General features: G+C 56.1%; 1 protein-coding gene across 3 annotated transcripts in view; it reads right to left on the bottom strand.

Annotated features, from left to right (window-relative positions):
* The window catches only part of RARA (retinoic acid receptor, alpha), a 48,926-nt gene that overhangs the window by 20,459 nt on the left and 1,601 nt on the right, over positions 1-26,866 (bottom strand). For 2 of the 3 annotated variants that reach the window (XM_011929840.1, XM_011929837.1), the window contains exons 1-2: positions 19,264-19,491; positions 6,354-6,893 (exon numbers count right to left, since the gene is read on the bottom strand). In XM_011929840.1, the coding sequence (XP_011785230.1) occupies positions 6,354-6,531 (178 nt within the window). In that variant the 5' untranslated portion in view covers positions 6,532-6,893; positions 19,264-19,491. Of the gene's footprint in view, positions 1-6,353; positions 6,894-19,263; positions 19,492-26,866 lie in introns of those variants that run through there. The other variant, XM_011929838.1, reaches the window with a different exon arrangement.

Here is a 26,866-nt window from a genome sequence, read left to right on the forward strand (position 1 = left end):
TAATCCCAGCTACTCAGGAGGCTGAGGCACGAGAATTGCTTGAACCCAGGAGGCAGAGGTTGCAGTGAGACGAGATACTGCCACTGCACTCCAGTTTGGGTGAAAAGGAAAAACCCCGTCTAAAAAAAAAAAAAAAAAGAACTGTGGCTTTTACACTTTGTTCCTTCAGTGTCTGTCTGGAGATGGGGGGGAGGGTACCCGCTGAGTTCTGCAAACTCTCGTGGGCTACAGCGGGCAGATTTGGGGGTGGGGATGGTGTGAACAGATTGTATCCACAGCTTCCAGGACAGGATGGAGATCTGGCCCAGGCCCCTTATCTTTCTTTCTCTCCAACCTTCAGGATCCAAAACAGAGAGGAGGGGTATGGCTTGGGCCTTCCTACGCCCCTACCGGGGAAAGGTAGGTTCTAAGGCAGAGAAAGGGCCTCCGCAGTGGGGAAGGGGGTTTCAGTCAGCACTATACCCCACCCCCCACACTTCCCATACCCAAGAGTGTGCCCCACAATCCCCTCTCAAAGCCGCCTATCTGGATGGTGGAAAACGGCCCGGCTTTACAATCCTACGGTCATGATTCTGCAGTACTTTAACCTCCCCCAGCACTGTGTCCTCTGTGTAAGTGGGGATAATGTCCCTCTTCCAGGATTGCAGGGATTAAAATTTGTAAAACACAGACAAAGCCTCTGACACACAGTAGGTGCTCTATAGATGTTAACATCCCATTCTCTCCAGCTCCCACCTACAAAGGGCCTGGGGCCCTGCTGGGCGCAGTGGCTGACACCTGTAATCCCAGCACTTTGGGAGGCCAAGGAGGGCGGATCACAAGGTCAAGAGATCAAGACCATCCTGGCCAACCAACATGGTGAAACTCCGTCTCTACTAAAAATACAAAAATTAGCTGGGTGTGGTGGTGTGTGCCTGTAATCCCAGCTACTTGGGAGGCTGAGGCAGGAGAATCGCTTGAACCCAGGAGGCAGAGGTTTCAGTGAGCCGAGATCGCGCCACTGCACTCAAGCCCGGGTGACAGAGTGAGACTCCATCTCAAAAACAAAACAAAACAACAACAATAACAAGCCAGGTGCGGTGGCTCACGCCTGTAATCCCAGCACTTTGGGAGGCCGAGGCGGGCGGATCGCGAGGTCAGGAGATCGAGACCATCCTGGCTCCCCATCTCTACTAAAAATACAAAAAAATAGCCAGGCATGGTGGTGGGCTCCTGTAGTCCCAGCTACTTGGGACCCTGAGGCAGGAGAATGGCATAAACCCAGGAGGCGGAGCTTGCAGTGAGCCAAGATCACACCACTGCACTCCAGCCTGGGTGACACAGCGAGAATCCATCTCAAAAAAAAAAAAAAAAAAAATTAAAGAAACAACAATAGGCTGGGCGCGGTGGCTCACGCCTGTAATCCCAGCACTTTGGGAGGCCAAGGCAGGCGGATCACCTGAGGTCAGGAGTTCAAGACCAACCTCAACATAGAGAAACCCCATCTCTACTAAAAATACAAAAATTAGCCAGGCGTGGTGGTGCATGCCTATAATCCCAGCTACTCAGGAGACTGAGGCAAGAGAATCACTTCAACCTGGGAGGCGGAGGTTTCAGTGAGCTGAGAGATTGTGCCACTGTACTCCAGCCTGGGTGACAGAGCAGGACTCTGTCTCAAAACAAAAAAACAAACAAAAAAAAGAAACATGCTCAGAGAGGTTATCAGCAAGTCATAAGTGACACAAATGTCCAAGTTGTTTTTGAGACAGGGTCTTGCTCTGTCACCCACCAAGCTGGAGTGTAGTGGCGTGATCACAGCTTACTGAAGCCTCAACCTCTCAGGCTCAGGCGATCCTCCCACCTCAGCCTCCCGAGTAGCTGAGACTACAGGCGCGCTACCACACCTGGCTAATTTCTTCTCTTTGGGCAGAGGCAGGTTCTCATTATGTTGCCCAGGCTGGTCTCAAACTCCTGGGCTCAAGACCCTACCTCGGCCTCCAAAAGTGCTGGGATTTCAGGCATGCGCCACTTCATGCAGCCAGCGTCTAAGTTTTATTTTATTATCTTTTTTTTCGGGGACAGAGTCTCATTCTATCCCCTAGGCTCCTCCACCTCCTGGGTTCAAGCGATTCTCTTGCCTCAGACTCCCAAGTAGCTGGGATTACAGACACATGCCACCTCGCCCAGCTAATTTTTGTATTTTTAGTAGAGATGGGGTTTCACCATACTGGCCAGGCTGGTCTCAAACTCCTGATCTCAGGTCATCTGCCCACCTTGGCCTCCCAAAGTGCTGGGAGCTAACGTGCCCAGCCCAGTGTCCAAGTTTTAAACCCAGCACTAAATGCCTTCTCCACAGCCCCCAGTCAGACCCCTTTGCCCATGGAATTCCCGGAGTGAACAAAAAAGGCAGATCAGTTCTCCCCTCCAAACCAGAAGAAAGGTAAGAACCCAAACCAAAGACCACTACTCTTTAAACACTCTATGCCCTAAGTCACACCCCCTCCCAGCCCCAACACACAGACAAGCTGACTCTCCCTCCTCAGCTCTGGATTTAATTCCCCCAAAACACACTCAGCTCTCTAACCCACTCACCCAATACACACAAGTCATTAATCCCCTTCCCAACACACACCCAACCGTGACCCCACCCCCAAAACACACACAGCCCTGACCTGTAGTGCACACAGAATCCCAAACCTCCACAGTAAACACTAGTCTTCAGAGACCAAGCCCCAGGGGCCGGTTTAGGGGATGGGGAGAATCGCCAGACCATCTCTAGGGCTCCCACCCTGGCTGTAGCATGACAAATACCTTCCCCACAGTGACCTGGAAAGGATTTCTTTTGGTCCCATAGGCTACTAGGTCTCTAAAGGGCACACCCAGGCCACCTAATGTGCTGCCTCCTCCCCACCTGGGGAAAGGGATGAAGGGGGAAGACAGACCCCACACCTTTGTTAGGTGGGGAATGGGAGGAGGAAGCCTCATCAGCAAGGATTCCTACAAAAAGGGTGTGAGTGGACCAGGCTGTACCACTGCTCCTGCAGGAATGAAGGACCATGGATTGCCACCTCTCCTGGGAACTGCCTCACCCTCAGCACCAGCCCTAAGGCCAGGCGAGCAGGAAAGGCTAAACTGCCTCCATTTCTGAGGCCAGGCATGTGATACTTTTATCTGCCATGCTTTTCTACCCAAAGCTCAGGAGCTCTGTCCACCAGGCAGCCCTGGCTCTTACCCAAAGCTCAGGAGCTCTGTCCACCAGGCAGCCCTGGCTCTGCAGGAGGGAGATACCAGGCTCCCTCAGACCCATGGCCACACCTTGTCCTAGAGATGAGGAAGGTCAGCGAGAAGCTTAGAAGCTAAGGGCCTGGGCAGGGAGAGAAGCTGTTATTGTTTACCAGGGAGAGGGGAGGGGCAGGGAAACCAAAAGGCTCCCAGAGGGAGGGGGCAGGAAGGGGGCATTGCCTAACCTGGGTGGAGAAAGTCAAAGAAGGCTACACTTGCCTGAAATGTGGGCACCCCACCCACATTTGGGGAGAAGGTTACCAGGATGGGAAGCCTTCCCCCACCCACCTCTAAGAAAGAGGAAGAAGCTTGCAACACTGAGGGGAGGGGAGGGCAAAGCATTTGCTGCCTCTGGCCAGGATGGGCAAGGATGGGGCCATGCCCCAGCCCCCACCTCCAACCCCCCAAGGAGACCAGGCTCCAGATGGACAGAGTGTCTGGGAACTCTGTTGCCATCACCTGCGTTAGGACAAGTTGTCCACAGGCAGCAGGTTGCAGGTTCCCAACTCCTCCCCCTTCAAAAATCCTACCCTGAGCTGGATGCGGTGGTACATGCCCATATCTCCAGCACTTTGGGAGGCCAAGACAGGAGGACTGCTTCGGCTCAGGAGTTTGAGACCAGCCTGGGCGACATGGTGAGACCTTGTCTCTACGAAAAATCAAAAAATCAGTCTGGTGTGGTGGCACACACCTGTAGTCCCAGCTACTCAAGAGGCTGAGGCAGGAGGATGCCTTGAGCCCAAGAGTTCAAGCCTGCAGTGAGCTATGATCACGCCACTGCACTACAGCCTGGGAGACAGAGACCCTATGATAAAAAAAAGAAAGAAAGAAAGAAAGAAAGCAGGGTGAGGTGGCTCACGTCTGTAATCCCAACACTTTGGGAGGCTGAGGCGGGCCGATGACTTGAGGCCAGGAGTTCAAGACTGGCCTGGCCAACATCGCAATACCCTATCTCTACTAAAAATACAAAAAAAAACAAAAAAAATTAGCTGGGTGTGGTGACACGCACCTGTAATCACAGCTACTTGGGATGCTGAGGCACGAGAATCGCTGGGAGGCGGAGATTGCAGTAAGCCAAGATGGTGCCACTGCACTCCAGGCTGGGCGACGGAGCAAGACTTCGTCTTAAAAAAATAAAAATGGCCAGGCACGTTGGCTCATGCCTATAATCCCAGCACTTTGGGAAGCCGAGGCGGGCGGATCATGAGGCCAGGAGTTCAAGACCACCCTGACCAATATGGTGAAACCCCATCTCTACTAAAAATACCAAAAGTAGCCACGCATGATGGCGTATGCCTGGAGTCCCAGCTACTTGGGAGGCTGAAGCGGGAGAGTGGCTTGATCCTAGAAAGCGAAAGTTGTAGAGAGCCGAGATCGCACCACTGCACTCCAGCCTCAGCGACAGAGCAAGACTCTGTCTCAAAAAAATAAATAAATAAATAAAAATAAAACCCTACCCTGTCAGGAAGCAGACACTCTTCTAGTTCCAGTGATCCAAGTCCAGAATATAAATCACAGTCCCTTTAAATGCAGTGAATATTCTACAAAGATACACCGACACATTCCCCAGCAGCCCCAAACCCCAGAGGCTGGCCTCTCCCCATCACTAACACAGACTACAGGACCAGACCAGAATCAGAGTCCCCAGACTCTATCCATCACATACTCCCATATGAGGTGCAGAGAAGAGACAGCAGAACCAGAAGACGAAGGTTTGATAAGGGGTGGCAGGAGAAACTGAGGCCGCACCTGTCTGCCCCCTGGCCCCAGGGCATAAGGGGTGGGGAACATAAAGAAGCACAGACATAAAGTCTCTGCTCCTGGTGGCTGCTGGAGCCTGGGAGGGAGGGGACCACAGCTAAGCCAGAGGAGACGATCCAGGAAGCAGTGGTGGCAGTGGGCAGCCAGCCAGTGCGGGCAGTGAGGCGCCCAGCCAGGGCCTGCCCCAGGGACAAAGAGACTCCCTGGCTCTGGGGACAGAGTGCTGCCCCCACACTGAGAAGGGGGCACTGACCCAGCCAAGTCAGGCACATAGGGCAGTGGTGCCAGGCAGCTTGCCAGCAGCCATGAGAGGGGTGGTAGGTGCCCAGGGCAGGGTGTGCAGTCCCTGCTGGCCAGGAGAGGTGGGGACACATTTCCCAGGTCAGCAGCTGACCGGCCAGCCAGCCAGCAGCCCACGGCCCATTCTGCTGCTTCCACCCCCTCCCGTCCCAGGCCAGGCCCCGGCTCCCTCCTCCCCCCAGCCCTGGCCTGGCGCCCAGCTGGGCCCTGGGGGCCAGAGTTACTGTAAGCGGCCTGGCAGGCCCCAGCCCTGGACTCTGCCAGCTGGCCATAGCTGCCGCCACCTCCCACTACCTGGCTCGGCCAGCGGCGAAGGGTACTGAGACCCCTGCCCAGCTAATGGGTGACCCGCATGGCAGAGGGTGGAGGCAGAGAAAACACAGGCCCTGCCAAGACCATGCATGCGTCCGAGGCCAGAGTCCAGGCCAAGTGTCCCCTCCTGGGACACTCACCCTATCCACCCAGCTAGACTGTGGGCCCCTCCCTTTCATCCTCCCCACAAAGGGAAGCACATCCTAGCATGGCCGGGGGTGGAGCTGGCAGGGGGAGAGGTGGGGTTCCAGCCAGCCTTCCCCGGTCTGCTCCTTCAAGCCCTTTCCCTCAGAGGCACTGAGTGGGGGTGGGGCGTAGGTGGTGTGCCGCTCTCACTCTAGGTAGAGCTGCCATTTCCATCAAATGTCAAGAGGTTTGTTTACCCACCTCCAGCCTGTGTGTCCAGTCCTTGGAGCTATTTATAAGGCCCCAACAGCAGAGCACAGAAGAGGGGTGCGAGGGCCACTGCAGGCCAGAACAGCATGGTTTCATCTCCCCCTCTGCCACCCCCAACTTCAAACACAGCCACCATGATTGGCCTACAGGCCACAGGGCTTTCATTTTCAAGACCTCAAATGATGGTCACCCCAACTGCAGAAGACCTTGCCGCTCACCGTGCCTTCGGCTCACAGCAGAACAGATGTGCCCAGAGCCCAAGCTCTGAGTCCTGCCGCCCTCCACAGTCCCCTTCCACCCCACCCCACAACACCCAGACTTACTGGCTGGGGATGGTGTGCTATATCCACTAACTGGAAGCTGGTGCTGGAGAGTGGTCAGAGCGCCTGGCGGAGAGAGTCCACCCAGCATAGGGGGGAAGAAGAAGGCGTAGGGAGGCACCGGGTACCCATTGAGGTGCCCGCCCCCAGGTGTCGGGCAGGAGCTGCTGTTGCTGGCCATGCCAAGCGGCCACAGTCAGAAGGGAGGCAGACAGTCTGGCAGGGGGCTCTGGTGGGCTTCAGACCACCCCTCCTCGGAGCATGGGGCCTGGGCCCAGACGGGGTTTGGGTGGTCAGCCCACCCGCCCTGTCCTGGAGCTGCTGTCCAAAGAGGGCAGGCTGATCTCAGTCTCCTGGAGCCCCCACCCTAGCTGGGGGCCAGGTGGGCTGGGGGATGTCTCAAGAGCCGGTCCTTTGGTCAAGCAGTTCTGTGGGCTGGCACTTTTCCTGGGAAGGTCCCGAGCTGGCCTTCAGGGCACCAAAAAGGATGCCACTTCTAGATGGGCCCCAGCTAGGTGGCTGAGGGGGCCATGTCCCGTGATGCTGCAGAAAGAAGAAAGATAGGTGAGTGGGCACTGAAGAACAGGCACACGGGCATTCCCCGTGGAGCTCCCCAACCTGGGCTGCCGGAGATTTTCCCGTGGCACCCAGCTGAGCAGACAGCTGGCACCATGCCTGGCTGGCAGAGACGACCTGGAAGCAGGGCCCAGACACTGCTGGGGGTGGCAGGATAGCACAGCCAGGCTGAGGAGACAGGAACAGAACCCAGAGCCTTGGAGGGCCTCTCACCCACAATCCTGAGGGGAAAGGGTCCACAGTGCCACCTCAAGGGATCGCTGCAGCAGAAGCGGGCAGCTGGCCCTCCTTCCCCTAGTGAGGGTTACCTGAGGTCAAGATGCAGAGAACGTGTGCTGGAGGGGTGGGGGAAGAAGGAGGGGGAGGAAAAGCCGCTTCCCTAAAGCACTGGCACTTCTCAGAAAAATGACTCCTAAGCCAGGGGGCCCCTCTTACACCACTTCCCCCCTAGATCCAAGCCCCAGCACCCCAGACGGGTTTGTCCCACAGGCCCTGGGAGGAGGCCCATTTACATACATACTACTAGGAAAATGGGAACTGAGGACTCCTAGGTATCACCTCCAACACTTAACAGCATGGATGGCCCAGGGGTAGGCAATGTGTAGGAGGGCAAGGACTGCCCAGGAAGCCTCCTACCCCCAGGCAATGAAGGAGAGATTGATCTCAGGGTTCACCCACATACGTCTGACTGCAGAAGCAAAACACATGAAGTGGGATGGCAGGTGGGCAGAAGATGAAAGGCCAGATGCCCCCTTCGCCAGTGTGAATAGAGATCCACACCCTGTGTGAACAGCTAGCACCAGAGGATATATGCACAGATAATACCATGGGGTAGACAGAGAGACAGAGACGAACCCAGAGATTCCACAACACAGTGAGACAGACAGGCAGCAACAAGAGCAAAGAGAGAGAACACAAATAACATATCCGCAAGAGGACAAGAGGATGTTTCAAATCCATTTTGGGTATAGGTTATACATAAATACATATGCATGTATTTATATATGAAAAACACATATATGAAAGACAAAAGTAAAGAGACAGACAAAAAGAAACATGGCCAATCCAAAGCACAATGAAGCTGGGGGTGGTGGCTCACGCCTGTAATCCCACCACTTTGGGAGGCTGGGGCAGCTGGATCACCTGAGTCAGGAGTTCAAGACCAGCCTGGCCAACATGACAAAACCCTGTCTCTACTAAAAATACAAAAGTTAGCCAGGTGCGGTGGCTCACACCTATAATCCCAGTACTTTGGGAGGCCGAGGCGGGGGGATCACCTGAGGTCAGGAGTTTGAGGCCAGCCTGGCCAACATGGTAAAACCCCATCTCTACTAAAAAATACAAAAATCTACTAAAAAAATTATCCAGGCACGGTGGTGGGCACCTGTAATTCCAGCTAATTGGGAGGATGAAGCAGGAGAATCTCTTGAACCAGGGAGGCGGAGGTTGCAGTGAGCCGAGATCACACCACTGCACTCCAGCATGGGTAACAGAGCAAGACTCTGTCTCAAAAATAAAATACAAATACAAAAGTTATCCAGGCGTGGTGGCACATGCCTATAATCCCAGCTACTCAGGAGGCTGAGGCACGAGAATTGCTTGAACCCAGGAGGCAGTGAGCCGAGACTGGGCCACTGAACTTCAGCCTGGGCAACTGAGTAAGACTCCATCTCAAAAAAAAAAAAAAAAAGCACAATGAGATACCATGTCATACCCACTAGGCTAGCTCTAATAAGAAAGACAGATAATAACAAGTACTGGCGAGGATGTGGAGAAATTCAAATCCTCGTATACTGCTGGTGGGAATGTAAAATAGAATAGCTGTTTTGGAAAACAGTTTGGCAGTTCCTCAAAAGGTTAAACACAGCGGTAGCATATGACCTAGCAATTCTACTCCTAGGTGTCTACCCAAGAGATATGACAACGTAAGTCCACAAAAAGACTTACACATGAACATTCACAGCAGCGTTACTCCTAATAGCCAAAAAGTGGAACCAACCCAAAAGTCCATCAACCGATGAATAAATAAAATGTTGTATGTCCCTACAATGGAATATTATTCTGCCAAAAAAAAGAATGAAGTACTGATACTATGACATGGATATTCCTTGAAAACATTATGCCAGTTACAAAGACCATATATTGTAGGATTCCATTTATATGAAATGTCCAGGATAGGCACATTTATAGAGACAGAAAGCAGACTTGTGGCTACCAGGGGCTGGGGCGTGGATTTGAGGAAGATGGGAAGTGACTGTTGCTGGGTATGGGGGCTCTTTTTGGGGTGATGCAAATGTTCTAAAATTGATTGTGGTGGTAGTTTCACAATTCTGAATATACTAAAACCACTGAATGGGTAAATTTTATGGTATGTGAATTATATCTCAATAAAGCTGTTTTAAAAAGAAGAGGGAAGAAAGAAAGAAACAGGGCCACAGAGACTCAAAATAAGGACTGTCCCTTTCCAACACCCCTTGCCACTCCACCCCAAGCTCAGGCTACGGTAGGTTCCAGGCTCTGAGCTCCAGACTCCAGCCTCAAACCTGGAGTCCAGGGGACAAGCACATGGCCAGCATTTGGTTGAAGACCAGGCCTGGGAAGGGGGAGTTCCTGCCAAGGCCACTGTGGAAGAGGCCAGGACTTCTGGCCCAGCTGAGCCAGCCAGCCTGTGTGGACCTGAGGGAGAGAGGGCGGGAGGGGACAGGTACTGGGCTAGGGAGGGGAGGCTGCCCGAGGAGTAAAATCTGGACCTTGCTAATGACCACGAGTTTTACTGTTACTCATTATGACAATCATAGGGCCTCTCTCCTCACTCCTGAATAAAGAGCCCCCTTCCTACCCCAGGCCCCTGCCAATTCCCTCCTAGGCTGACAGAGCTGATGTCAGAGGAACAGGGGCCCCACCCACTGGACCAGCTGCCGCCCTGGCCCCCTCCCAACTCCTGTGGGGCCCCACACAACGGGAACTGGAGCTGGGGGAGCCATGCAAGGGAAGAAGGGGCTGGCGGAACCTCATCAGTTCCTATAGTTGGACCCTCACACACAAATACACATACAAACCCATGCATGCAGGTCTACAGAAAGCATCTGGGTGGCAAGAGCATGCCTGCAGCCCCAGCCTGTGTGTGTGCAGGCATGCATGTGAGGAGAGGGAACCTGGAGATACCATCTCTCCACACCTGGGCTCTACTACACAGTGAACACAGCTCAGAAACTGCATGCATGGGCCCCAGCACACAGCTCCCCAAAGACACAACCACAGCCCCACAGTCTCCCAAACTGTATATTCTTCGGACCTCATACAGCCAGGGTGGCCCTTGTACCTGCTGCTTCTGCCAAAAGATGCTCTGAGGTCCTCCCTGTGGGCCCAGCCCATGCACCAGGTCCACAAACACTCAGGTGAATTCACATCCACACAGAGGCCTGCCTCTCTCAAGGTGAGGCCCAAGGGGCAGCTAACCCAAAGTGAAGCCTCCATAACCCAGGCTGAGACCCAGAATGCCATCCAGATCCAGGCATCCTGACCCAGCCTTTGGGGTTTGGGAGGCCAGTTCAGTCAGTCCAGCCTGGACCCTCTGGAACCCACCCTTGCTCCCAGGGAAGAGAAAACCACCGCCACATGAACTCTGCCCCTGAGGAGTTTGAAACTGAACCAAACTTCAATCCCCACTACCCCCACCTCACCCCTCAGCCCACCACCCGCACACACTACAGGGCAAGGCTGGAAGGCCTCCCCAGACCCCTATCAGAGCCTCCAAAAAGCCTAACCCAGCTCTGCCTGCAAACTTCAGTGCAAATTTACTCAGCTCCCTGGGGAGGTCCTTGAGCTGCAGGACAGACTAAAGGTCACAGAAATGGGCCAAGGGCCAGACAGACCAGAGAACAGGGATGGGCAAGGGCAGGGATGACCAGGGTGGGCCTGAAAGGGCACAGGCTCTGCCTCAGAAGGTCCTTCAGGAGCTATGACCCTCAGAGAGACACCTGGGCCCCAGCCCTCGACACCCCAGCAGTGGAGAAGGCCTCGGCAGAGAATCGAAACCAGTACCAAAGAGAGGGAAAACAAACTACCCACATCCAACCTCCACCCTATGCCAGCCACCTCCACTGCCCACGGGCACCCTCCCCTGAGAGAGAGAAAACCACAGGCCCACACCTCCAATATACCGAGCCTAGCCTAAGCACAGCAGAAAAAGGAGTAGGGGGCTGGAGCACCTGCAACCAGCCCCACACCCCTGCCCACTGGGGCCGCTCTCACCCTCAGAAGGTGCCAGGATCCCTTCCCCAGCATCAGTGTCCCTAGCTGCCCACGTGTTACACCCCAGAGTCACACACCTAGAGAAAAGGTGAGAGCTTTCTGAGCCATGAAGATGGGAGAAAGAACCAGAAGTCGGAAGGGTCAAATCTCAGCTCTGCCACTCTGGGTGACCTTACGCAAGTCTCTTAACCTCTCTAAGCAACTGTTTACTCGCCTGTGAACTGTCTACCTCAACAACAAGCTGTGCAATTTCAGACAGGAAGTCCTGGAAAGCACCCAGCCTAGAGCTTGGCACAGGGGAGGCCCGGGCCACTGGAGCCCTCCATCCCCACACCTCTTGCCACCACCTTGGTGCCCCGACAGCAGCCCTTGGCCTGCTGTCCCTTGCCTCATCCCACCCAGGGCAACATCTGTTGACAGGGCCAGGAGGGAGAGTTACCCATTTCCCAGGGTCTGCTTCCCTCAGACGGAGGAGAGGGATGTGGAGAAAGGGATATTCGGGGTGTGGGTGGAGGCCTGACCACAACCCTTTCCCAAATTCCCTTCTTTCATTTCACAAACCAAAAAAGGGAAACCTTTGGATTTGAGGAGGGGAGAAGAGGAAGAGAAATATACCATTTCCTCCCCTATACTCAGGACAGAGAAGCAGGGGACCCCAAACCCAGCTGGGCCTGGCCCCAGCCTCCCTTCCTCATTCATTCTCTCTGTTCTCCAGGCTCCCCCGAAACAATGGTTCCCAAGAAATAGAGGTCAGGCAGTCTCAGAGGGGCTGAGAGAAGGGGAGAAGGATTGGGGAGCTTAAAAGAAGGGGAGACTGGGGGTTTCCTAAGCATTCTAGACAGTTAGTGAATCATATGCAAATGACACCCAGAGCTCAAGCTCAACTTGGGCAGGAGGGACTTGAGCCCTGGCAGAAACAAAGCCCTGCCGCCTTTGAACCCCTATCCCGCCAGAAGCTGGCCAAGCAGGGCAGAACAGGGTAGATTCTAAACTAGAACCATTTACAAACTTTCCAGGAAAACACACTCCCATACACACAAAGCCACAACCTCTCCCCTCCCCAGCGCCCCTCATATCTGCAGACAGGGGCTGGGGAGCAGCGATGGCTGCTCGCCACTCTGTCAAGGGCCTCCTCTGGCCAAGGTTCTCACCCCTCTCCTCCCTGGCAAGCCTACAATCCGGCCACTCGGGTCCTCTGTTTCCTGTCTGTTCACCGGGGTCTGGGCTGCAGGAAGCCAGGTTAGCCCAGCCTCATTATATTTTTTATTTTTTATATGTTATTTATTTATTTATTTATTTTGAGATGGAGTCTCACCCTGTCACCCAGGCTGGAGTGCAATGGCACAGTCCCGGCTCACTGCAACCTCTGCCTCCCTGGTTCAAGCGATTCTCCTGCCTCATCCTCCGGAGTAGCTGGGATTACAGGCACCCGCCACCATGCCCAGCTAATTTTTGTATGTTTAGTAGAGACGGGGTTTCACCATGTTCGCCAGGCTGGTCTCAAACTCTTGACCTTGTGATCCGCCCGCCTTGGCCTCCCAAAGTGCTGGGATTATAGGCATGAGCCACCGCGCCCGGCCAGCCCAGCCTCATTTTAAAAGAGGCTACCCTAGGAGGGCTGGAGAAGGATCACCTGGGGGTGGGTGGGATAGCTGGAGAGTGCCTCTTCCCCACCAACCCCACAGAACCCCAGGCCAGCCTTGCTAGAGCTAGGACTGGTTTGAAAATCTGCCCTAGTCGGTGCAGGCCATAAGCATGTCCTCCTGGGAGTCAGGGGAAGGAAGAAGCCTAGTATCTCACTTCCGGGTGCTACCACTGCCCACTGCCTCAAGACACAGTGCCTTGTCCCAAAAGAATAGGTCCAATGTCTCCACAGCTTGTACTCCACTCAGCCCAGGGTTACTCCCCAACTACATAGAGCTGCAGGACCCCCACAGGCCATAATCTCACCAGTGACTGGATACCAGGCAGAAAGGGCGACTGGACAATCCAAGCTCGGGGCAGTCCAGGTTTTAGGAGGAGGAAGTGGGGGTCTCTGCTGGTCAGGGTAGTGCTCCCAACTCCTCCATCCCCAGGGGCCATACGCCAGATCCCCCAGGGGACATGCTCAGGACCTCTGAAGCCCAGGGTGTCTGAGAGGTCCACCTAGAACCAGAACTGAAGCCTCCCTACTCCAAGCAGCGAGTAGGTGAAAGGGCAGGGGGTAATTCAGGCCTCAAGAAGAGGGACCAACCCACAGGGAAGGAAAAAAAATGGGAAGAGGAAGAGATGAGCCTACTGAGGCCACAGCCAGACCACAGAAATGTGTGGACCATACACAGGCAGCTCTGTCGGGTGAGGGACCAAAGGGGCACAGACAAAAGGGGACCCCCTAGCTTGGAAACCACCGACCTCACATCCAGCCTGGCACGGGGCTTTCCCCACCCTCACCTTGGCAGCTGTCCCCCTCACCACTACCTCCTCTCCACGGTACCAAGCAGGAAACACAGTACTCTCACAATGGGGGGACAGTTTACAGAGAAACACGCAGGGCCAGGATGGGCAGACAGCCTGCAGCAGCCCCTGCCCCTCCCCTCAGCTCAGCCCAACCCTGAAACTGCCATATTCTGAGTCCCAGGGCAAACTGCCAGCTGGACTAGATGGTACCAGCCCCCTCTCAGCATCCCACCCTGGGGACTCACGCTGCAGGGAATCCAGGAATACACGCCCCCAGTCCTGCCTCAGGATATCCTTTTGGCTCTGACCCCAGACCAGGCCTGAGTCAGACTGTGCCCTGCCCCATAGCCCCCCTCCGACCCATTGACCCCCCCCCCAGCAACTTCCTACTCCACACCCGCCTACTCAAGTTGGGGCTAGAACTAGGGGGAATCTCTTCCCCTCTCCATCCCCAGCTGAACAGGGAAGCCCCCAGTGGGGTAGGGATAATAGGTCACAGAGCCCCATGGCCTTCCCCTTAGAGAAGAGGGCCTGCCGGACAAGGGAGAAGCCGGTGCAGGCTGTGTGTGTAGGGGAAGGCATAGTCTGCAGAGCCCCCACCTCCCCGGCCCCAAACACACGCAACCTGGGACGCTGCCCCAGAGCCCCTTGACCCTCCAGCCTGGAGTCCAGGAAGCCACAGAAACTCCCTGGGGAAGGTGGTTTCCATCAGGACACAGGATGGGAGCAGGCTCCAGAACTGTATATGAGGACAGATAGGGAGCACACAGGTTTCCTGAATGGGCATCTCTATGAGCGAGAGGAACGCTGGCCAGAGTGGCCAAGGGCTGCAAAATCAGTCAGACTCACAAAGTCACAGCCAGATGCGGTCACAGTCTCCCCAGCACTCAGTCTGAGTAGGTGGCAGTGACTCCTCCCCACAGACAGAAGTCTGGGGGGTCCTGGGGAATCTGGAGCATCAGAGACCACACACACTCAGCCTGAAAGGACCCCCCAGTCAAGTCCCCCAAGTACCCCTCCAGCCTAGTGGGGAAGGGTAGCTCCTTCCCCACAAGAACCAGGGCTAGTGCCCATGGCAGACATCACCATGGCAACCAACAACAAACATCCCGGGAACCACAGTGGGACAGGAAGTGACAGCCACGTGACAGGAAGACTTTTTTTTTTTTCTCAGTGTTGGGGGGTTATGAAGATTGTTTGCAGTCGCTGGGCAATCAGTTGTCCCCAGGTTTCTCCTACCTGGAGCTGGAGGGAAGGGGGACCACTAGGAAGGAGGCCAACCCCCACCTTGCTCTGCACAGTGGGTCACAGGACTGACAGGGCTCTCCCTCCCTGCCTGCCACTCATGGGTTCCCCCCTCAACCCCCCTCTTTTCCACTTCCTGCCGTGACTGGAGATCAGAGAACTCCCCACCGCAGCTTCCCCTTCTCAAGTCTCGATTCCTGGGCTGAAGGTTTCACTGTGGGGTGAGGGACAGAGGGAAGGAGGGCTGAGGACCTGCAGTAGGACCCAGGGGACAGAGGCTCCGGGGAGAGGGCCAGGATAAAGCCACTCCAAGGTAGGTGTGTACACACAGACACACAGCGAGTGGGTCACAGTGACACCGCCTGCAGGGTACAATGACACATGGAGACTGCCTGACCTCAAGTAACTCTGAGGGGAGAGGGAACAGCCAGAGGACCCAGTCCCGGCGTGCCCCATTCTTGCCCTGTCGTGAGCCTCCAGGTTCATCTCCGGCATCTACTGGCCTCCAGGCAAGCAAGGTCCCAACTGTGCCCAGCCCCTGCCACCTTTCCCCTGCCGCCTCTTCTCTGCCACCTCTCCCTTGCCTTTTGTGCTGAGGAATCCCCCTCACTGCTCCAAGGTGCCTGCCCAGACGAGGGCACCTTGGCTGAAGGTGGGGGAATGGAACCTCCCTCCACCCCCCTCCCCTTCTCTGCAGATGTCCCAGACTATATTTAGCCCAAACCGGGCGGCCAGCCAGACCCAGACTCCCCACTGGCCCAGAGCTGAGCTCCCAGTTTTTAGGCAATTAAAACATTAACAGAGAACCACCCCCATCTACACACCCCCACACCCCCAGCCCTGCCAGGGCAGCACAGTTCTGAAAACTTGAAGGAAGGCAGCCCAGCTCTGCAGCCACGGATGGAGGTGGGGGTCATCGGGCAGGACAGGGGCATCATCCATAAGACCAGGTTGACACTTGGAGTGACGAAGGGGAAGCCTTTCCTTGTTCCGGCAGAAGGGAAAGGCATATCCAGTTGGGGGGGTGGAGTTGCCTAGCTGCAGAAATTACACCTGTCATTCTGCAGCCCCCTCCCAGGCAAGCTCCAGTTATAGGGCTGGGGTTGGCAACAGGTGCGGGCCAGCCTGGCAGCAGCCTAATCCCACTGGCTCCCCAGGCTGACAGTGGTGCCTAGAGGTCCAGCAGTGGCCCTTTGGGGCAGGATGTTAAGTAGAAGGAGGTGTCACTGGCCAGAGGGGTGGGCAGCCCATGGCCCTTCCCTAAGAGCTGGCCCCTGGCCCTCATGATGTGTGCTGGCGGGTCTAGGGAAGCCAGGGAAAACGTAGTTCCATAGCACCTATTTCATTTCCCCATGATGCCAGGTGGGCGGGCTAGAGTGTGGGAGGTCTGTCTGCCTGCCTCTTCCTCCTCCTCCTCCTCTCCAAATTCCAGGAACAGGCAAGGGAGGCTCCAGTTGTGGGGAGAGAGGGAGAGCAAGCAGGCGGTCCCAGCTAGGGGGGAGCGAGGGGAGGGCGGGACTGGAGCGGGAGGCGAGATCCAGACGAAGCAAGAGACACCCACACCCGAGACACCCACACCCGAGCCAGACTGGGGACAGACACACCAACGCTGACACATTCTCATACTAGGCCAGGTCCCCACATGCCGCCCACCCTGTGGGGACACCCAGACACCCTTAGCCAATTCTGCCAATTCTCAGAATACTCTCCGGACACACACGGAGATCCAGGCCCTGCCCCCCACCGCGCATCCCCCCACAAACTGTGTGGGCTCCAGACAGCAGCCAGAGGGTGGAGAGGGGAGTAGAGGGAGGAAAGACAGCAGGCGTCAGAGAGAATGTGCAGCCAAAGCCCTGGGAGCCAGGGTATCAGTTGCCATACTCCTTTCCCAAAACCCAGTAAGTCAAGACAACCCTGGTCATCTTGCCAGGGGCCCCGCCAGCTTCCCACACTCCCAAAACTACCAACACAAGATGGGTGTGGGTACTGAGCAAGCAGAGATTACCCCGCTTACTTGTCGCAGGGACAGGATTACCGTCCCCAGGTGCCTATCACCCCAGATCCCAGGCAGTGCTCCCTAATATTAATAGACCCCACAGAGGCCAAAATATACCTACCCCTCCAGCCCAGCCTAAGTCCTATCCGGCTCATGCTTCCAAGAGGACTGGAAACTGGGCATTGGGGTTTGCATTTTGGGACAGGCCCCACCCTCACATCACACAGTTCTGAGGACCATCCCACCTGAGACTGGAGTCTGAGCAAGGAGTAGCCTGGGAGGAAAGGTCCCAGAAGGCAGAGTCAGCTTCCAAGACTAAATGGTTTAGGGGAAGGGGCGCTCATTAGCTGGGGTCTGGGTGAATGTCCCCAAAACAGACCTGAGGGGCCACTCCGACAATGTCCTCTCCCCCATACTTAGATGGGGTGGCAGGAACCACGTCATGGCACATGTGGGTGACGATGCCCAGCGGGGGAGGCACATGGGCAATCAGGATGGGGCTGCCCACAGCTGGCTTCCTGCCAGGCTGCCTCAAGGTTGGGAGTAGGAAGGGGACTAGAAAGGAGTCCCAGGGTGGCAGCTGGGGCATTTAGGGTCAGACTGAAGGGATAGAGATTTAGGGGCTATAGGAAGGAGGAGGTGGCCAGGATTAAGCCATTCCAAGCCCAGGATCTTCTCAGAACTGCCACTGCATCTGTGCCACTGTCGTCAGTCTGATGGTGAAACCCCTGCAGTGACACCTCATGTACACTCACTCATACCCTCAAAATCCTTGCAAATCCAAGATCCTCAGCTCCCAAGAGTCTACTCCAGTCTGACCCTCCTGACCTCTCTTTCAGGATACCACATGGTCCAGACTCCCAGGCAGTACTGATGTCCCAGCTCCTCCTCCAGCTCCACCATCTTTCACAGCCACAAACTCCCAGACTCCACAACCACCCCCTCTTCTTCCTCCAGGAAGAAGCATCATACAACCAACTCCAAATATTTTTTCTCTCGTTCCTCCCCCCTAGCCTCATCTCCACCCGCCCCCCCCCCCCCCCCCCCAGGGGAAGCCCCAAGGCTCCAAGCTACCCCCACTCCAAACTGGGGCTTCCCCGGCACAGCCTCCTCATCGAGCCCTGTAGGAGAGTTTGGGGCCTGAGGTCCAATTTCCTAGCAAGACCTGGAAGGTCCTTACAGAACCACTTCCCCAAAACAATCTCGCCCTATGAAGACTGCAGACAGGGAAGGGTATAAGAGACATCCCAGAATATCCTGGCCAGGAAAGTGAGGAGAGGGAGTGTCAAGGGCAGAAGTGATCCTTGGGGTAAGCAGCAGGGCGTGGGGAGTCGGGGGGTGTTCTCAGAAACAATTCTTTCCAAGAATATATACATACACATATGTCCACACAGCCATCAGACAGAAGGCAACCTGGTTACAGAAGACAGAGCCAGAGGGGGCAGGAGGTACCCTTCCAGGCCATCACATTGGGCATCCGATCCAAGACAGGATGGAGGGTGCGGAAACATCTCCAAGACCGGGGAGCTCTTCTGTCTGGTTTCCGGATTAGTGGGTCCCCATCCCCACCCTAACACACTGGCGGCCTGTCCTTCGCAAGGAGCAGCCTGACAATAGGGCAGTGCCCAGAGAGAAGATGAGGGGACATAGCCAAGCTCATATCCCAGCCAGCCACCCCCCCAACCCCACAACAGGCTCACACACACATCTGGCCAGCAGCTTCCAAGCCTCATGGGTGGCACCAGGTCCCAGACACCCTCAGCAGAGCAAAGTCCACCAGTCTATTCCGTCCTTCCCTCACCCCAAAAAGCTCCCACAGCCCATGGTGGCACAAGACCCAGGAACACCCCTACATACATACTGCACTGGCTCCCGCACCCAATTCTGAGTGAGTTCCCCTCACTCCACGGGGGACACCAGCTGAGCGGGCCCCGCCCCCGGCCGGCTCCCTCTGGTGGGAGTGGGCCCCCTGGCTGATTCTCCCCAAACCACAGGGCAGCTCAGATAACAGGAGGGAAAAAGAGAGGGGGCTAGTCCGTTGAGCATCCGATCTCTCCCCAAACAGGTTTGAAAGCCTTTTTGTTTTGCTTGTTTTTAAAGAGAAAAAGAGAGAACAGGAGTTCCCAGCGGTGGTTCTGCAACAGCTCGAGCGCGGGGGACACGCGCAGCAGACGGCCACAGACGCCTCAAGGCTGCGCGCGAAGACACGGCGCAGGCAGACGCACAGACGGGGCTCCCCCACCCTGGACACGGCGGCAGCGAGTTGGGAAGCCCAGGAAACCCCGGGTTCCGTCGGAAGCCTCCCGGCACCCAGTCCCCTCCCGCAGCGCCAATCTGGGGCAGGACATGGGGCCCCGACGCCTGCGGGAACCAGGGGCTCCCCAAAATCCCCGGGGGAGGAGTTACCTCGCAGCCGGGGACGCAACCCGTTCGGGGTGCCCGCGAGCACAGCGTCTGCCCTAACCCGGCGCCCTGGTGCTTCTCGGCATCAGGGTGCGGGGTCCCGGGAGAGAAGCCGTCCGGGGGGCCGCGGCTCAGGGGCGCGGGGCGACGGCAGCGGCCATAGCGAGTCACGTGCGGAGGCTGAAACTTTACCCGGAGCCCCAGACTGAAGGGGCGGAGGGTACGGAGCAGAGGTGGGGGGAGGCCCTCTCCCTCAGGCCCGCCCCTGCCCGCCCACCGACCAATCATCAGTCAGAGGCGGATCTACAGACTCACGCCCGCCCCCGCCTCTCCTTAATAGACCCCGAGAAGGGCGAGTCTTAAAGGAGCCGCTCCTAACTGAAGACTGGACCGTGGGAATCCGGGAGAATCCCTCCCTCAGACCCAGAACCGAAGATTCAGAGCGACGGGGGGGGTGAGATTCTGCGGAAAGAATGAAAATAGCGCTCGGTGGAGAAGACCGCAGCGTGTGGTATCCTACACTCCTTTCCCCCCAACCACACACACACCCACACCTAAACCCGAGAAGTGAGGCGGCGGCGTAACATGGAAGTGAGTGCGGTGACTCCTGCCCTAGCTGTCAAGCCCCTGAATCCTATAATTATAATCCTCTTCTAGGGACCAGCTGGAACTGAGAGCTGTGTGACCTTGACTAAGTCACTTCCCTTCCCTGGATCTTAAGTATCTCAGCTGCAAGAAAAAAAAAAAAAAAAAAGAGTCCAGGAGTAGATCTCCCGCAAGTACATCTCTTCCTTCCCCAAACACCTTTCCAGCTCCAGTGGGTCCTAGGAACTCTGGCTCAACCCAACCCCCCAGCCCCCTTAAAGTACTCTTCTCAAAGGGCAAGACTTTTGGATCTTCCAGTAGGGGCGCCCAGGAGCACCCCTCCGTGCTCAAAGACTCAGACTCAAGCTTCTCTCTCCCGAACAAGTTTGGAGAAGCCAGGAAAGCTCTTGTTCATATTCCAACTGGACAGGATCTGAATCACTCTCCATCTGAGAGACCCCAGTCCCCAACACAGTCATGACCCCGCTCCCAGCCTGCTGCTCTGTTTGGGAGGATCCTGTCCCCATTGCTAGCAGTCCACTGGCGGGCTTAGGGGGAAGCAGAATCGCTTAGGGAATACTCCCCCCTCGCCCTGTTCCCAGGCAGAGAAGTGGCCACGAGTGCCCCCACAGAACTTCCCACTGGAAGGGGAAGTGCTGCACTCCCAGGCCTCTAGCCCAGTGAGGAGACTCTCAGCCTGACCCAGTGGCAGAGCTCTCAGACCCACTGGTCCGACGCCGGCCCGCGCTTTACAGAGGAAAGCGAGGCCAAGAGCAGGCACTGGGTTTTGTCCACGGTCGCACCAGTTGCAGAGCCGGGTCTAGAACTGAAGTATCTGATTGTCCCTGGCTTTAGCCCAAGAGCCGTGGTAAGGTAGGACAAGCCAGGAGGGCGGGACGCTCTGCCCTGAGGGCCGGCGCACGGGAAACTGCCCCAGCAGTGCTGGGCCGCGCTTCCCCAGGCCTCTTCCCGCCCGCTGGGCCGGAGCTGTCTCCAGCTCCCGTCTGGATTTCCGTCCGCCGGTGCGAACCTCCCGCCCAGCCCCTCCCGCCCTGTCCTGTCCAGATTCATCCGCAAACATGCGCTCAGCCGGCAGGAATGCGCCAATGGCTCCCAGATGTGGACGCCACCGCTTAACCCCTTACCCCCCAGCCGCGCTCCCCCAAGGGCCTTCCAGCCTGAGCCCCAACAACAGCAGAGAGCTCTGCCCAGGTGAGAACCAGCCTAGGACTGGAGTCAGCGCCAGCCCACCCCCAGTGCCCACAGGCACCTCCCAACCTAGATCCTACCGGTCTTCCTTCCTTGAGGCTAGAGGGGAAGGCTCATGGACACAAGAATGCAAGCATGCATGCACATAGCTACACTGCCTCCCAAGTGGGACGACCTTCAGGTACACCTGCCATCATAGGGTGAGGCATCCTGGTACAAATGCATTTCCACGTGCACATTCAGGGCAGGGATGTGTACACCCCCGACGCATGTATGCACATCCACGCATGAACAAGTACATTCAAACACATTTGTGCACAGACAAGGGCATGAAGCAGAGGGTGGGGCATACTTCTACACAGGCACAGAAGTAGCCCCATGTGTGAGTGAGGGAACAAATTCATACACACAAACCCACCCCCCGCAGGGGTCAGACACTCAAACAAGACCAGTACCCATGTGTACAAACACATAGCATGCACATCTTTGGGGCATTTCCTTCCTGCCCAGGGCAACAAGTACCACCTGTCCAAGGCCCAGCCCTACCCAAGCTTGACTGCAGAAGGCAGGAGAGGTCCCCAGGTGGGGGATCAGGAGTCTTCAATCTGCAGCAGCAGCTGAACTCCAGCTGTGCTGGGCTCATAACAGGGTTTCCACCACCCCCTCCCACCAGGGACCCTGATGCAGGAGGAGAGAAGGGTACCCAGGGAGCAGCAGGAAACTAGCAGAGAGAGAAAAGCCACATGCTCAGGGGCGCCTCACTCTTTAGGAAGGACACTCCTTGGGGCCTACTGTTTCCCTGCACACAGGAGATAGGCTGGGGGAGGAGCCTGAGCCACTGGTTTCCCAAGAAAAGGATCCCTCTTCAAACTAGAGGAAGTGAAGGAAGAGAGTCTGGACAGGTACCAAGGCCAGTGGCAGTTCTCAGTAGTCAAAAGAGATAAAATATAGCTCTGAGACACCCTTGGAGGGCCCACATTTCTACTACAACAAGGCTGTCCTCTCACAGCCTGTGGAAATTCCTGAAGAACAGCATTAAGTGATAGTCCGAAGAGAGGATGAGAAGCAATTGGCCCTCCAAGACCACCAGGATGGTGCGGGAGTTTGTTGGAACCAGCTCCAGCTGACTCCTCTTCCCCTCCCAAGCCTCCTAGCTCATCCCAAAAGCAGCTCCTCCCACAAGTACCTTAATAGTCCCACTCCATTTGATTCTCACAGTCCTGAAGGGGCAGGCTCCTGTTGCCATTGTACAGATGAGAAAACTGAGGCTCAAAAAGAAAATTGCCTTCCTCAAGGTCATACAGCTTGTCAATGGCAGGGCTGGGATTCAAACCCAGGCCAGGTATGGTGGCTCACACCTTTAATCCTAGCACTTTGGGAGGCCAAGATGGGACAGTTGCTTGAGTCCGGGAGTTCAAGACCTGTCTGGGCAACATAGCAAGACCCTGTCTCTTTTTTGTTAAAATATATATATATATATCAATCAATGTTCCCTCCTCAACTCTCCTCTCCCCTACTTACTCCAAATCAAACATATATCACTCCAATCTGTGCCCTGCTACCTCTTCCTTCACCCCTCAGTGGATCACAAGGGAGAAGCGCCATCCTTGCCTGGCTCTGCAGGTTTATAGGTGGGGCCACGACATGCCAGAGAGAGACTGGAGAAGACACTGGGGGCAGCACACATAGCCCTCCACCCCCACCAAAAGCATGGTGCCCACCTGCCTAGCAGGCATGGCTGGGTGACTCAGCTGCATCCGGGGGAGATGCCAGGGCAGTGACTCACCTACCGAGAAGAGCTGAGCCTGGCACCTTGCCAGCCCCAGGACAGAAGTGACTTAGTCACCACCGAGACTGTGATGCCCAGCAGGCACGGCCCAAGGATTGGAGACAGGGGCAGACTGTCCCTCAATGGTTACATGCGCCCCCTGGCGAAGAATGGGCCTCAGCATTTTGGGGCCAGCAATGTCTGTGCCAGCCCCTGCCCCCTCACCACTGCCCACCCCCACCACACCAGGCCCTGCTCCAGTGCCAACAAGTTTTGTGAGACCCCTGGGCTGCCCTGCCCCCACTGCAGCCTGCCCATCACTCACCACCCACTCTCCCACCTGCCCCACCTCCTCCTGCCACCCAAGTTGTACCCAGGCTGTGAGTCTCCTTTAACATGTCCTGGCAGCACTCCCTGCCCCCACAGCCCCTCTCACCCTCTCCCCCCATACACACATGCACTCATACACACTTCTGCCAGCCTTGTTTCTGCCAGCAGCTGCTGAAGTTGTTGAGCAGGAGGGAAATTGGGAGGGTGGGGTGCAGGGATTGAGTTACCAGAGCTGATGGGGTGGGCTGTCACCCAATCCCTTCCCCAGCTAGTCCCCACCCCCACCCCACCCCTCTACCCACAGTCTCCCTCACCCACCTGCCTCCCTCCCCACCTCTGGCTGGCAGCCTACTGCCCTTTAAGCCCCTCCACCCAAGCTAGAAAATAAATGTTCAAAAGTATTTGTCATGCTAAGACCAGCCCAGTATATGAGAGAGAGAGAATGAGACAGACGAACAGAAAGAGTAATTCCTGTGCTCAGTGCTCTGGCTACAACCACTAAATATGTGTATGTTGAGCCAGAAGGGGGCTGAGCAACTCCACAAGTCCCAGAAGAGTTGGTGGGGCCCAAGGGGAATTGACAGGCTAAACAGCCTCAATCCATTTGCACTATTGATTTCTCACACACCGCAGTAGGCCTGATGGGGGGCATGATAAATCAGCCCCCCAGAGACACAGAAACTGAGTGGAGAGAAGGGGAGGGGCTCCTACAATACAAATGGTGGTGCACCATGACCTGCTTGGTGCATTGGGGGTGGGCAGCAGAGGAATAGGAGATGTTGAGTGGTATGAGGCAGGGTAGGGGAGAGGGAGAGGGTGTAAGGCCTGTCTGGAACACCTCCTTCCAGCTGGGTCTGAACTAATTTGAAGGAAGAACGTGGGGGACAGATGCACCATGTGTGGCTACACAGGCAGGGCCTTGAACAACCCCAGGGGGTGCCATTCACATCATAATCTATGGAATGGTTCCCCCTGCAGCTGTGCAACATGGTGGCCCTTGGGGAGAGCCTAAGGCAGAAGACAGAAAGCAGACTGAATTCTGAGGGACCACAATTCTCCACTGAGTTTTCTCCCTATACACACCCCAACTTGCCCCAACTTTCCCTGCCTCCAGGCCTCAGAGGGGGACTCCTTCCGACTAGTGATCAGAAGCCAGTAGTAATCTTCCCACTCCTCAACCCTGCTCCCTTCTTTTGTTGGGGAGATTGGCAAACAGCCACCATGACCCACAGGTCCTGGGCAGGGTAGGAAGAGGGCTCACAAAGGGCTCTGGGAAGTCTGGACGTCCCTTCTGTAAGGTGTCTCCTAGCCCCACAGCTCACCAGCCTGTGAGCCTGCTGGAGCCTGTCCAGTACCTCCATTCACACCAGTGGCCACAGGCCACCCAAACAAACCCAACTCTGACCTCCTTCCAGCCTGGACACAGACTCTCTCCACATGGAGACTTATAAACAAACCAAGCTGGGATTTACAGAGACCCTGCACAAACAAGCAGAGGGGAAAATGGACCAGGTGTGCCTGGCTCGTGGTCCTCCTCGCTGCAGTAGGGGAAGGAAGCACACTGAGGTGTAGTGAGGAACCACGACAACAGAAAAATAGTGCAAAGGGAGGGCCTGGGTTCAGGTCTCAACACAGCCAATGGCTGATTGAATGTCCTCTCTAGGCCTCAGTTTCCTTCTCTGAAAGGGGAAGGGATTGCCTAGGTAGCCCCTAAAACCTCTTCCAGCTCTGAGTCCAGTTGGATAAAGAAAGCCCTGAAGGGTGCCAGGACTCTTCCACCCATTCCAGCCCCGGCCCATCTACCTGGGTCAGGTCCCTCTAGGTAAGGTCTTGCCCTTGCTCCCCATGCCTCCTTGCTCTGTCTTCTGCCCCTCTGGCCCTTCCTCACACCTCTGCCTGCCTGCTTACCCTCACCTTGGCAAGCCCCTCTGCCTGCCCCGTGCTGCTCTGCACGTCCCTCCTGCCAGGGGACTGACCAACTAAAAATAGTCCCTGCAGCCTTTCTCGCCCACAGCTGCCCAAAGAGCAGGAAACGAGGGGGGCAGGGAGGCCCATGCCCTGCCTTCCCCCAACTAACTCCCAGGTCAGAATCTTGTCCAGCACTCCAGCCTGGGGCTAGTGCCAACTTGGCCATCCTGGGGGCATCCCACACCCCTTCCCTAGGGGGAGGCCTGCCCATAAGTGCCTGCAATCACAGAGCTGCCCCTACCCTGTGGGAGGAGGAGAAAGGAGGCAAGCGGTCTAGAGGGAAACCTTCCCAATTTCTGACAAATCAGTGCCAGCCACATTGTGGGCACCCAGAGGGCAGGGCCTGGCTCCACTGACTGGTCTTTTGAGGGCAGGAAGAATTGGCGTGGGGAAGTTTGTGACAGTTTCCTTCATCCTGGCCCAACTGGAGGGAAGACAAAATAGTGCCCCAGCCTCAATTATGTTAGTCCCTTGCTCCCCAAAACCAGGGATTTCGATAGCCACCCCCAGATATCATGGGGGAAAAAAAGCTAAAAAATGAGAGCAGGAGATGTAGGCTTCTATAAAGACAGAAGCCTGGAGGCAAGAATAGGCCATGCCTGGCAGGCTGGGCATGTGCTGCCCCCAAGCTGAGTCAGAGGCTAGGAGGGAGAAGCTGGGGTGCTACAGTGCCAGAGGCTACTGTGCCCCCACCCCTGTCCCACCTGGGATTCCTGACACCTCCCAGCCCTAGGGGAAGGCCCTCCCCACACAGAAGGAAGGAAACCAGCTAAGCGACTCTCTGGAGCCCTGCAGGGGAGCCCTGCACCACAGGCAGGCGGGAAACCCAGGAGTCCTGGCGCCCAGCCCGGAGAGAGTGAAATACCTTGGAGGGGAGGAAACAGCCCAGATTGAGGCAGACATGTGGCACCCCAGAAGCTCCCAGATGTGACCCACAAGGAGGTACTGGCCAAAGGGTCTAGAGGAGGCAAAGTAAACACATTTCTGAACAAGAAGAGAGAAGAAAGTGGGGCTATGGGAATGGGGTGGCGGGGGTCAGCCTGGCTCATCTCTGTCCTTTCCTCCTTGTCAGAGTCAGAGACACTGACATTAAGGTCATCAAATATCAACCAGGTCCTCAGGACCTTGGTGTGTTTCCTCCTCTCCTAGTCTCCAGACCTCAGCCTGTTCATTCCTGAGCTTCCTCTGGCACCCCTTCCTTGGGGCCAAGCCAAGTAAGAAATCAGCAGGCCCAAGGTGGTGCTCAGGAGGCCGGGGCAGTGCCAGGGGCAGTCCTCATACCATCCTCCCACTGGCTTCCCTCCCGCCTGCTCTTAGCCGCCACACATATCTCAGCTGTCGAATCCGATTAGGGCTCCTGCCCAGTGAGCCGGACAAGGAGGCCACTGGGCAGGGGAGAGAGAGACAAGGACGCCAAGCAGGGATGGCAGAAGGAAGGTGGAGACATGGCTCAGGGGAGCAAGTATGGGGCCCCAGAGGAAGAAATGCCTGCTGGAGAGATCTGTACTCTGTGACCACAGGTGCTCTGGCAACAGCTACAACCTGCATTAGGGGAATTCTGCAGTACCCAGGGCAATAGCCCTGCCTGGTTCCTCCATCCCCCAGATGGGCAAAGGATGGGGGAAGAAAACTGAAGGCAGAGAGATTGACCTAGATTTAGGAAGAGGATTCCATCCTAGATCCCCCCAGCCATTACTACCGTTTGCAGTGAGCTTTACGATACATTCTGTGTATGGTCTTGGTGGC

This window comes from Colobus angolensis, unplaced genomic scaffold (genome assembly GCF_000951035.1).
Source record: "Colobus angolensis palliatus isolate OR3802 unplaced genomic scaffold, Cang.pa_1.0 Scaffold83, whole genome shotgun sequence".
Classification (NCBI taxonomy): domain Eukaryota; kingdom Metazoa; phylum Chordata; class Mammalia; order Primates; family Cercopithecidae; genus Colobus; species Colobus angolensis.